The sequence below is a fragment of the Anticarsia gemmatalis genome, chromosome 2 (genome assembly GCF_050436995.1).
Source record: "Anticarsia gemmatalis isolate Benzon Research Colony breed Stoneville strain chromosome 2, ilAntGemm2 primary, whole genome shotgun sequence".
NCBI classification, from domain to species: domain Eukaryota; kingdom Metazoa; phylum Arthropoda; class Insecta; order Lepidoptera; family Erebidae; genus Anticarsia; species Anticarsia gemmatalis.
Genome location: NC_134746.1, coordinates 2,993,676 through 3,007,487, shown reverse-complemented (window position 1 = coordinate 3,007,487; position 13,812 = coordinate 2,993,676). Strand labels below are relative to the sequence as shown.

Below are 13,812 nucleotides of genomic sequence, written 5' to 3'. Positions count from 1 at the left end.
AACATTCTGAATGTCAAACTTTCGATACTCAATTGGTTCCAATTGTAAAGAATCGTGCTACTGATTTCATATTTAAACTGTATCACATCTTCAAAAATATAAAAGCCTTGGATACGAGATGAACGACAATATGTCCAACACTTTCAGATACTATTAGGCAAGCTAAAAGTCCCAAAAGATTATCACATAGGTTAGAAAATGTACACTCAATGTTTCAAGCATTTTTGGGACCAAATTAAACAATTAGCAGGTATATAAAAATCTGAATTTGCTAACAAAGAAACTCTCTGTCAATTTTACATATCGAAACTCTTTAAGTTTCTTACAAACATACATGCTTTTTCTTACCAAATCACTCATATATCAACATTATAATACACATTTCTACCTGGGCAGTAGACAGGCAGGCTGTTTGTACCGTTATCCGTCTGCGCCAGGCATTAGTTTATCTAAAAAGCAGCTTATCAGTGGTCGGTAATTAGAGGGACAAGCGTGAGTGACGTACACGTCCGGTACGACCGCTATGTTCATATATACTGGGAATGCTCAGTATATTTACTGAGACATACAGACTTTTATAACGCACTTTTCTCGGTTTTTCCTTTATTTGTTTGTTACGTAATCACGCCAAACGAATGATGGGATTTGAATGATATCTTTTCTCAATATTATAAAGCTGAAGAGTTAGTTTGTTTGTTTGAACGCGCTAATCTCAGGAACTACTGATTTGAAAAATTATTTCACTGTTAGATAGCCCATTTTTCGAGGAAGGCTATAGGCTATATATCATCACGCTACGACCATTGGGAGCGGAGTAGTAACGAAAAATGTTACAAAAACGGGGAAAATTATGACCCATTCTCTCTTACGTGACGCAAGCGAAGTTGCGCGGGTCAGCTAGTCTGGTATAAAGATAGTTTATAACCTTGGTTAACATAGGATACTTTATATCCCAGGAAATCTTTTCAAGCAGACAAAGTCAATGCCAAAAGCTAGTGCGGATATTATTTAACTTGATGAATACTCATCTCAACACAAATTATGTTCTCGAGAATACACGTGCATTTAAATTCGATAAACTAGACCAAAATATTGACACAGAGTGCCTCCCTTGCACTTACAAAGTTAGTCAACAGCCGAATCTCTCTCGCTACCTTTCCTTATTTTGTGGTGCAAGCATTATACTGTTTTTCTTCCATTTGTCTGCATTAGCCGGCACATTACTAGCTAATGATGGCATGCATAGTTCATCCATCTCTTTTTTTCTTTGCACTTATCCTTAAACACATCTTTCGAACATACAAAGGCATTCATTCAATTTGGATTCATGTTTGACGCTACAGTTAATATTATGATCAAATTGTATGACGTCCTAGTGCTACCCTGGACAAATATTTGTGTGATAAGCAGATATATTTGGTCTGAGTCTAGATTTAACGCTGCGTATGTATGTGTATATGTATTGAGAAATATATATGTATGTTTATCAGTTGTCTGGTTACCATTGTACACGGTCTGCTTAGTTTTGAATCAGGTGACCGTGTGTGAATTGTCTTGTGATATTGAATCATATATGAAAAAATGCAAGCAACGTGATCCATAAACCTAGCCATGAATCCGTAATCCCCTTGCCTAGCAGTGGGACAATTGGTAAAATAAATGATGACTTCAGACGTAAGTTGTTTAAAGTAATTCTTCAAAACAAATCGATAGTTTAGCTGCATTGGCTTTTAAAATATGCAATCTAAAATATTAACAAGAGTATCCACTTGACTTTGTAACATGAAACCTTGAAGTGAAGACGTTTCGATGGACAGCCGATACGTCGCTGTAGTCGTTATAAAACGTCTGCAATCTATAGTTTTAATTGCTTTTACATCTTCACAGCTAATTGCTACGGTTTATGAAGGTGAACTATGCTTGTTAGTTCAAGTCATTCATTTATTGTATTGTTAGTACTCAATCGTACCAAGTGATGTTCTCTAGTCTCTGCTTACCCCTATGCGAAGAAGGCGTGATTGCATGTATGTATGTATGTAGTGGACAACCGGGAGTCAAAGTTAGTCAAGCCGTCCAAAGATTTGGATATGGCATAACGACTGTTGCCCCAACTGACAATAACTGGGACCGACTTTTTACGAGCCCTCCAAAGCACGGAGGCGCCCAGTCCAAATACCACTATGCGGATACATCTATGGACTGACCGTAACAAGGGTTGCTTAACCCACAGATCGTTTACCGACAGGTGAGCGCAACTGTCTATGGGTGCCGTCCATTTGTAGAACTAAGAATAATTCTAAAGAACGTAGATGCATGAAGTAGGACTAAACAAAAGACTACCGTCCGTTGTGAATACGTCAGTGGATTGACAGTGAACACTCTAACAAACAGCTGATCCGACACAGAGCGGCTTATGGAATGTTGCATAACCACAACACTACTGTTGCAGCTGAATAAAGCAAAGTTACTACCAAAAAGGCGATTAGGCTTGCGTTCTTTTTTAGATAAAAATGACGCGCCTAAAAAACACTTCCCCTACTATAATCTGACAACGTAGTACAGAGCTTTAAACGGTTCGCGGTTTGCATAGGCATACAAAATTTAGAATTTTAAGCTTCAGACACCCGCAGTCAGACAAAGTAGGTTATAGTATGTATAAGTCAGTAAGTAGGTATAAGTCTTGAAGTATGTGGGAACGTCAATGTCATGGACTGCAAAATATGGAATTGCTGGGAAATGGCAATCCGTTCTAATTCACGCCAGATGTGGACATTCCTCGATCCTGGGTCGTGAATTATTGTTAACAGACCCGCCTTTTTTTCAACAGATCCATAAAAAATTAATCATGTATGTTTAATGAGACATAAACGAATATTGTATTAGCTGAATAGATGTGAATCTACTCAGCTAATACAATATACCATTGTTTGTAGGACACCTTAATTATTGCTTACACGACTGCAACATAATACATTTAATTTATAGCTAAGTGACTTGAGCAAAAGACTGTAATAGATTCAGTAAATATACCAATCAGTCAACATTTAACCGATATTGTACCAACTATCATGTGTCATCATCTGATCTAAAGGAATAAAATGACTTGATTTTGAAAAAAAGGAGCGAGAAACTACTTCTATCTGATTATTTCTAGTTTTGATAACACAAATTTATCCGCGTCAATTACCAACATGTTACATAATCAAGACAGGTAACAACGCTTGTCCCGTAGTCTTTTCAAACGTGAATACGAAGTAAGCATTCCATGTTATATAACTGAAAAAAGAAACCATAAAACATGTGCCTATTTATAAGTCCTATATATACCCATATTCGCAAATAAATATTTGATTGATTGATTGAAAGCCCCAAACCCGTGGTATACTCAAGACCTATAACCCTTCCCTCGAGAGGAGAGACCCTTGCTCAGGAGTGAGACATTAATGGGTTATTTTTTATATTACTATTACTTTGTTTGATAAATAATAACTTAATTGTATCAAATACTTCACTAAACCATAATATTATGCAAACGCAAGTTGCATTCTGTATGCAATCTACCGTAATCTAGGTATCATTGAAATAACACCGCCATTGTCCACAGATAATTAACTCTACATAGTTATATAGTCGATGTATAGACAATAATGAGGGATTGATACCTACACCTGTCATTAAAATGCAGCGATAATTGGATGATTATCACTTATATAATGAAAATAGTGAAATAGTGATTTGTGATAGTAGCTGAGTCTAGTTATAAAATCTATATAATTTTGTATTTATAAATATACTAGCTTTTACCTGCGACTTCGTCCGCCACCTGAATTTCCCCAAGAGAAAGCGTCATTTTCCCGGCGTAAAAAGTAGCCTATATCCTTTCTCGGGTGTCAAAATATCTCCATCCAAATTTCATGCAAATTGGTTCAGAAGTTTAGGCGTGATTGAGTAACAGACAGACAGAGTTACTTTCGCATTTATAATATTAGTATGGATAGGTATGATATCAGTTATCTAGTCAATATAGCACAAGCTCTGCATATTTGGAAACAGATGAATGTTTTTATATTAAGTACCTAACACATTTTATTCCAAAAGGCTGGAAGTTCAAGATCACATACGACATATTTCTTACAAAATTGGAAGACAAAATACATACCTTTGCCAAATGCTGACAGTAAGGGAGGCATAAATAATTTACAAAAGCACGATTATTTCAAATTAAACCATTTTTTTAAGACATACATACGTAATATCATTTCAGTAATATCCGAATGTGTGAGCAGAGATGTATGAAATACACCCACGATTCGCCACTAACAATGCCTCATGTAATAGGGGGTGAGCCTATAGCCATATCATGTTCACGATACCAAAAACGTCACTACTGAGAAATATCCTAATATAAATTAGAAAAGACCCGGGAGTCAAGCCCGAGACCTCGTGATCAGTAGTCGGACACACTGCCGACATACGACCGCGCCACAGAGGCAGTCAAACAACATATTATAGTAACACTAGCTGACCCGCGCAACTTCGCTTGCGTCACGTAAAAGAGAACGGGTCATATTTTTGGCCGTTTTTGTAATTTTTTAACTGCTACTCGGCTCCTATTGGTCGTAGCGTGATGATATATAGCCTATAGCCTTCCTCGATAAATGGACTATCTAACACTGAAAGAATTTTTCAAATCGGACCAGTAGTTCCTGAGATTAGCGCGTTCAAACAAACAAACTCTTCAGCTTTATAATAATATTAGTATTAGTATTAGTATATTAGTATATTAGTATTAGTATATATTAGTATATTAGTATATTAGTATATTAGTATATTAGTATATTAGTATATTAGTATATTAGTATATTAGTATATTAGTATATTAGTATATTAGTATTAGTATATTATATAGTATAGATTATTGCTTAAATTCAAAGTACTTAATAAAAAACAAACCTCAGCCCATTTATAATCTATAAATTAGAAACATAATACCACAAATTACTACATAGTATATTATGTAGGTAAACTTAATAAAAGAGTAAGGTAATCGTATAAACAATGATTGACCTAGAAACTAACTGCACTTGTCAGCTGTTTACAAAGAAAAGGATTCCATACTTAGAAGGTTATTCTAACCATTTAACATTAATGGTGTATTTTCAAACTTATAAACAACTAAGTGACCTTAGTGATTTATAATATATTATTAGAATTGATGTACAGTTTGAGACCGATTTTTCAATCATCATATAATTCGGTAGTTGACTGGGTTAACGAAAAATTATTAAACTTGTACTCGTAAAAGGTTCATCTAAAATACTCATGCTATGTCTTTTTTCGTAAACAATTTTGAAATTGTAACTTATTACAGACTTAAACATCTTATTAGGCACTCAGTTGATACTGCAACAAAAATACGAAACTGTGACGTCACTACATCGTATTTTTGTACTAATGTGTGTTTGACAATTCATAAAGAGTAGCTGATTTGATCAGCTACTCAAATCATCATCACATGCCTAAAACAATGTTTCAGTGCTTAGTATATATTTTTAACCACATCAACTACCCTGTTGACTGGCGACAGAAGTACAGCTTTAAAGGTAGAGCCTTCATTTCGGAATTCCGGTTTTCAGTCTACTAGACTGTTCTAAAAACTACGGAAGGTAAAACGCATCTAGACTGTATTTCTAAAGGATCTCTAGTTTAATAATTTTTAATTTGCTCATTCACGCGCTCTTAAAATATTCACAGTTTAAACTCCAGTTTTAAAACTAAAAGTAACTTAGTAATTAAAACTTAGTCTATTATGTGAGTGGGTGAGCTTAATCACGAGTTATAACCTGGGATAATGAAACTATAGTATTTTTTCCTCTATTATATGAATGTTATATAGCAATGGTAGCCGAGTGATTTATGTTGGCACCTCCCACGCAAGTGGTCGACGGTTCGAACTTGAGACCCACCAATGACTTATCCAAGTTATGTGTGTTTTGGATATAATTATCACTTGCTCTTACGGTGAAGAAATCTTTTTATTTTAAATTTATTTTTGTACAAACAAACAATTAGTGTTAATTGCTAGCAAACTCATCAAACTTTGACGTTTGATGGCGAGAAGCATGAATGAAATGAAGAAAAATAATTGAACAATGCATGCCTAAAAATTTGTTTAACGCATTTCTTGAGGACATGCAAAGTCCCAATACTCAGTTGGCCATCATGGTGAACTCATGGCATAACCCATTTCTCGTTCGAGAGGTGTACCTTGCCCAGTAGTGGGACAGTAACGAGCCAAAAACAAAACACGGTCTGCACGGTCTGACAATGTTTGCGTTAAATTAGATGCTCTATTATTTATACAACCAATGGCAATTGTATAGTAATTAATAGATTCTAGTAATCAAACCCGGAAACATGTGATACCTAGTAGCATTACTCATAGACACAGAAACAAATCTACTTAATATTTATGTATCACAGAAAATAATTTTAAAATACCGATCATTATATTCTTGTTTTAACATAAACATTACATACTGTAACTATTTATGTACCTACATTTTATAAGTATGTAACATACACAACATTTTATTGATATAATATATTATATTCAAATGTTTTCCTCTAAACAAAATATATTAACCATTGTTTTAAAAGTAACGAACTTTGATCTCATTGCAACATTCTATAAATAAATAACGAAGCAGAAATAAAAAATAATTTCATCCAATGATATTAAAAAAAAAATACCAATTTAAAAACTTACCTATAGTGCTATCAATCATCTCTAGTAAAAAAAACACAATCCATAAATTCCTTTCTCGAATTTCAAATCACAACAGAACACATCACTTAAAAAAAACAAATCACGCACAGGACATCACCGGGAGACGTTCGGAAACTTTCCAAAATTCACATAAGATGGCGCGCGATGACACGTGCTCTCTGGCCTGAGGCCGGCGCAACACTGACAAACAGCGTGTACATTGGCTCAAGCTTCTGATAACAAGTTCCCCATAAATAATAGCCATATAAAACGTGCTTAATGCTACTATTTTCCTTAATTTGGTATCAGATTTATGTAATCTAAGTACTTGATGACCTTCAATATGAGGAAGAAGTATTAAAAATGTAGTGGTTTTTACAAACAGGATATTTTAAATATAGCATAGGCATGTTGATTAATGTCATAAGAGTTTATTCAACTCTTTATAACTACAATAACTTAAAATTTACGTTTTTTATTCATTACGATAAAAATAGAGTATCTGTGAGAACGTCTCACTTATTCGAATGATAAGGAAAGAAAATTTGTAAAACATGACCTAATGTTGGTTAAAAAAATATTTTTTTTAGACTTTAATGGTGTGGATGAAGTATGTGTCTAAAATTAAGAATATTTTATTTGTCAACGTCTCTGTGCATCAATTACCATAGTTTCGATTGCAGGACCTTATGACACAATAATGTCTTCAAACAAGTATTCTAAAGAGTTTTATCAAACCAAAAACAAAAAGATCTTGGCGTTTTTTTTTTAAATATGTTTGTAAATATAAAAGTTTTCTTCAAGTGACAAATACGTTTTTCTTTACTTTTTGTCATATTTTGCTATACAATAGCTTTATATATTAGGGAACCTTTCGTTTCAAAACGGCACACACATATGGTGATGTTTAATATCCATAAAGTTACGACATAATTTACCAACTTTATTGCGAAAAGTCCCGACCTTTGCTGGGATTCGCAAAAATGCCAATTCACCAAAGAATTTTAGGATTTTTTACACCCTTTTGTATTTTTTCCGTTCCGTTGTAAAAAGTAACTTTAAAATGAAGACAAGCTTAAGTTAAAATTTAGATAAGTATATTTCCGTGTAAGGTTTGAAAAAAATCCTGCATATATTTCAGTCCTTTATGGTGTCTTATAAACATTATTTTAGTCCTACCATCCTGTGGTGTTAAAAATGATGGGCCTTGGCGAGCAACTACTCTGAATATTAAAGCTATCTGAGTTGTCTGAAAGGAAACATACTTTTATTCTAATAAGAAATAGACCAGCATTCAAATATTTTTAACACATATCGGGAATAACAGGGCATCGATGTCTGTACATTTAAGTACATACATACCTCTATAATATTAAAACCTAAACATATATAAATGTAAAGGTAAAACTAAATTAATTCTAGAAATAACTAACAATTGTTGTAGTAATAGGAAGGTACACAAATAACATCGTTTCAAAAATGACTGATAACATTCAATTGTACTATCAGTCTGTTAGGTAAATAATGATAATTAACTATGTGCTAAATATGAGTGACACATGATAATTCATTATTTTACACGTTTTGCTATAGAATAAAGAGTAAATTAGTAATTGCACTAACATAAAAGCAGATTTGCGATTAAAAATTCTATACACAATATATTCGAAACACGGTCTTGTTAAATTTGTCTCACTACTGGGCAAGCGAGACTTTAGTAGCACCGCTGTGACCTAATTTAGGGCAGAGATATCACTTTTTTTTCATAAAGGACAAACAAATATTAAAACAAAAACAATATGTAAAGTTCTACATAAAATATAAAAGATACAAAAAATATTATTTACTCTTCTTCTTCTCATTAACATAACACAAATCATACAGTCATATAATTAAAGTGTAAACCAGCTGGATCAACCTGACCTATCTATCGGTAAATCGCGATATAACGTATCGATAATGAGCATGTTATCGATACTATCGAGTCGTTATCGAGGAAAGCTTTCGCGGTGAAGGTCGCACTATGTACTTAACACTTGATTAGTGCTTGCACTGTATTGAAGTAATCCCGCCTACACTTGACAGCCTTCTGAAAACTATAACTAATAAAAAGTTGGATAGTTCGTTATATTGTGAAATTAAACCAATTATTTAATTATTCGTTTCTGTATTTTGTCAATATAGAATTATATTGTGGGAACGTTTATTTTTATTGTGTAACTAGCTGACCCGCGCAACTTCGCTTACATCACATAAGAGAGAATGGGTCATAATTTTGTCCGTTTTTGTAACATTTTTTACTGATACTCTGCTCCTATTGGTCATAGCGTGATGATATATAAACTAAAGCCTTCCTCGATAAATGGGCTATCTAACACTGAAAGAATTTTTGAATTTGGACCAGTAGTTCCTGAGATTAGCGCGTTCAAACCAACAAACAAACTAACTCTTCAGCTTTATAATATTAGTATAGATAAAAGGTTGAATAGATCATTGCTTTTCTGTCTTCTTTCATTAGTTTATTGTAGATTCATTATTTTTTAGTGTTGTTGTTATTGTAAAATAGAATTAATGTGTAGATGAGTTCCCATATTCTTTCAGTATCGATGTATTAAGTCTATTATATCAAGCTCTAATATCAAAACCAACTTGCTTGTTCGTGGAAACCATTATGTTGTACAGATTTTTGTTTTTAGTTTAGTTAAATAAGACTTTATAAGTAAGTTTAAAAGAAAAAAAAGTATTGCATTTTTTTTCATTATACAGCAAAATTGCATATCGCTACACAAAAATACCCCGTTCTCTCTACCACATGTTCAACAGTCATTCACCAAAGCTTAACTAGCGAAGTAACTCCAAGATCAGACAATCCGTTGCTCAAATACTCCACACCTAATACACCTGTCATCAAAGTATTCCAATACGTGTCGATATTCGCGCCATCTGCCGGATTACACCGCTCACCACGAGTGACACTCTATCGTTCACTCACTCAAAGGTGAATGGTTTAAGCCAGGTGAATGATTTGAGCCCACTTGTACTTTACAATGCGATGTTGTAAAATGATATTGTGATGATCACGCGTTCAAATTGCATCGTTTCTTATGGCTTGATTCGTACAAAAGATATATAAAGCCTGTAAGTATAAAATTACGCGAAGACGGCAATACCGATAGGGTAAAATTTACAATGGTGATAGATATAGAAAGATTATATTAATTAAAAATTAACGAGTATCGTTAAAAATTCAGTTCAAACCTTACCTCCACAAAAATACCTAAATAGGTAGAGATTATGTCTTAAGTCACGTATTTCGCGATGAATTGAAACTATTTTTTATTTTATTAACCATTTATTTATATTTATAAAATCCCTATGACTTTTTATCAATATAAGAAAACACCTTTATTTTCGCAAAAAAAACTATTGTGTCACACAGCGCGAGGTAGCAAACCGAGGGTTTCCGTTATTTCTACCAAAAGGACTATAAAAAGCATTTTGCAGTTACAAACGACGTCCGTTTCAGGCTGCCTTCAAACCACTTGAGGTTTTTCAAAAAAGGTTGGAGTACTTACCTTTATGAGTATGAAGCCCATGACGGGTGTTTGAGAAAAACGTGAAACGTTGGTATAGAAACAGTTAAGTTTTCTTTAACCCAGTCTGCAGTGGTTTGTAAAATTGTCTGTACCACGACCTTCCTAAATCAAGTTACCAAACTCGTTACACTATACAAGAAAGGATGTTATTAATAAAAACTAACACCGTATTTTTTCCAGTATGTTGGTGCTTTGTTCTAAAAACAGGGTCCACTACAATCCAACCACTTAGCAGAGGGCCTTAGCATGCACAATTTACCTAAATTTGAATAAAAAATTGGATATTTCTAAAATAAAGTAGCCGTTTTTAACAGGCCGTTAGCCATTTAACCCGAGGGGTCATCATCACTCAAGTTCTAAATTCAGATTTTTATAACTCCGCTGGCCGCGAACCTTGCATACTGGAGTCTCTACTAAATTGTTGAACTATAAAAGTCAACGCAGCGGTGGGTCACAGGGAACTATGTAATAATGTATTTCTGGCTCCAGTCGCTAGATCTCTTATTGTAAGCCTTTTTTGAAGCAAGGCAATTTTGCTAGCAAGCAACCATTTTACAACATAATTGGTTCTAACATTCGTGTTACCATTAATCTACGTTGAAGGCCTACAGATTAGCTTTTTTAAACCACACGGGGCTTTCAAAAGACCTAGGCTTTAACAATGGTGGCTACGTGCCAAATAATAAGTGTAGCCATATTTCAAACGTACCTACGACTCAAGGCTATCTCAGTAATTTGACGGAAAACGTGAAACGAATAACACAATGATTTGAAGCTCATAGATTTACAAATAAAGAACTTTCAAGTAAATGGATTTTGTAAGACATAATGTCCTTTACCTACGCTAAGATGTATGGATGGGAATGAAGCAAGTGAAGTTTGTATCTAAGGCTCGTGCCAAGTGGTGTTCTTTGGTCTCTATGGATTTTATGCATGCTTGTACATATTATGCATTATTGTGTTCGTCTCGTAAATCACATTTTAAAGCTGCTTTATGACTTAAAATAAATAAAATAAAAGAATTACTACTAAAAGACCATTTAATTTGCATTTATCGTAGTAATGTATGCATAACGCTTTTTCTGTAATAAAAGTGGCATGTATACCATTTTTATGTTTTCCCTATCTTTTAAATCAAAAACTCTATCAAAATATCACTACTAAACCACTCAATCAATCAATAAATGTACAGAAGCTAAAACTAAAATAACATTCAATAAAGAAATTCCATTCATTCCCTTCCATTATAAAACGTTGAACTAATATACTTCAATATCCGTTAAGGCGCCCCGTTGGAGACAAGATGGTCAAACGAATAAAAAGTGTAGTTCCCTGAAGGGGAGCGCGGAAGGAGGAGAGGCTGTCAACCACAGCTTTATACAGATTATATATACTAAAAATGTATGACTAAAGAGTTTGCAATTTTTTTTGTTTAAACACGCTTATTTCAATAACTGCTAATTCGAACTTAGTAACTACTAAGTAGTTGACGCTCGCCGGTTGGTAACAATCAGTGGTTTAAGGAACGCTTGGCGCGGTCATTCTACAGATGGGTGACCGCTGAACTGAACGTCATAGACCTTTCGGGCGGCTTGAACAAATTTGATACTAGGTTGACCACTAACGGTACGATAAAAAATCTACGCAGACAAAGTCACGGGCGGCCGGTAATAAGTAAATATTATAGATACCAAAGATTTACAGTAACTTACTGTTAATAGTATTTAATTTTGTGATAGCTATAGTTATTTTTTCTTTGCCTCAACATTAAATATTAAACCATATTTTAAAGTTTTAAAATGATTGATGTGGGAACGCTACACCGCCGCCCATTTATCGCGAATGTTGAATTATTTACCTCTTGGATAGCTACTCTGACGCTTATCCATGATTCATTAACTGGCTAACTCACTTGTGCTGCTAAAAACAAAACAAAAACGTATCTTGTAACTCACTCACACAAAGACATTAGTTTCCAAAGTTCTAATCAAATGGAATACGACTCAATAGTGGAGCAGAGAAACAAACAATTTGATCAATCTCAATCAATTAGCTATAAATAATAGTTGGTGTTGTTTTCTGTCCGTTTGTTTAGTTTCTAGGTACCTAGTACAGTCTAACAACTTAGTAGAGAGTCTTGTATGCAGGGTTTACTTTTGAAGATACAAAATTTACAACATCAATGACCCGCAGCCTTATGCAGCTGGCTGTAGCAAGTTTGATAAAATAAACAGATAAATTTAACTTATTAATGTCCTACTGCTGGACATGTCTCCCGGAATGAGGGAAGAGTTAGTCCACCACGCTAGTCGAGTGCGGGTTGGAGACTTTGCATATACCTTCAAGAACAGTTCTAAAGAACTCTCAGGCATGCAAGGTTTCATCACGATGTTTACCAACAACTGATAACGATACCCTCGACCACTTGCGTGGGAGGCGTTACTTAAACCACTCAGCAATCACTACTATAGTTACTTTATTTTTGAAATACATAGAATTGTTAATTATAGTCTAGATTATTCGTGCATGGTTTTCTACTAAGTTGTCGTTGTACACAGTTGGCGAAGAGTTGAGAACTCGGTTCAACAACATTGTTTGTCAGACATGTTTAAAGTTTGTGTGCTTCAAATTAATATGTTTTCATATCATGTTGGAAGATTGTCTGTTTCGTGTGTATTTGTACATTATTTGATAGCGAAGAAGCTGTTTATTCACGTTTCAAGATAAATCTCAAACTAGATTTAAAATAATACTAAGATAGTTCAATTTAATTAAAGCAGAATGCTACATATTTGTTAACCGTCTTTATGTTTCTGTTGTTAAGAAAATATATGAGGTTCGGATAACAAGAATATTTTATTGCTGTTTTTCTAGCTGCAGTCAAAATTACACCTCTCATTGCACTTGACTGCCTCCGTGGCGCAGTGGTTTAGGTCACCACGCCAACACTACTGCGTCGGGAGGTCGTGGGTTTGATTCCCACACGAAGCAATTATTTGTGCGATCCACAAATAATTGTTTCGGGTCTGGTTGTGCTTTGTGTCCGTTGTTTGTATGTTTGTAAAAGTCCCCGCGACACAAGAGCAATTCTTAGTGCGGGAGTTGTCTTTTAAAAAAAACAAAAAAAAACATTGCAGCCCGATGATTACAATAATGAGTTTGCATTTCTCAATGCTACATTTGCGTTTAGAAAGTTATTCCCTATCTAAAAATGTCTTAAACTAATAAAGGTCTTAAATAGGCACTATAGTTATGTCTACTTCAGTTAAGAAAAAGAAAGAAGTCTTTTCGCATCATAGTATTTATGAACTTGTAATAAAATCTCTACACAAAAAAACTCGATATTTGGGTACCTCACGAGCTCACTGAAAGAAACCTAATGAACCGTGTACTCATTTGTGATTCTTGAAGCCAAAGAGATTTTATTACAAGTTCATACATACTATA

At 34.2% G+C, this 13,812-nt stretch overlaps 1 protein-coding gene across 9 annotated transcripts in view; it reads right to left on the bottom strand.

The window, feature by feature from the left end:
• Positions 1 to 13,812, bottom strand: part of Ac78C (adenylyl cyclase 78C) — a 105,622-nt gene that overhangs the window by 64,649 nt on the left and 27,161 nt on the right. For 8 of the 9 annotated variants that reach the window (XM_076124454.1, XM_076124494.1, XM_076124479.1 and 5 more), the window contains exon 1: positions 6,770 to 6,957. The exons of the other annotated variant lie outside the window; for it this stretch is intronic. In XM_076124454.1, coding sequence (XP_075980569.1) covers positions 6,770 to 6,788 — 19 coding nt within the window. In that variant the 5' untranslated portion in view covers positions 6,789 to 6,957. Of the gene's footprint in view, positions 1 to 6,769; positions 6,958 to 13,812 lie in introns of those variants that run through there. 9 annotated transcript variants of the gene reach the window in all.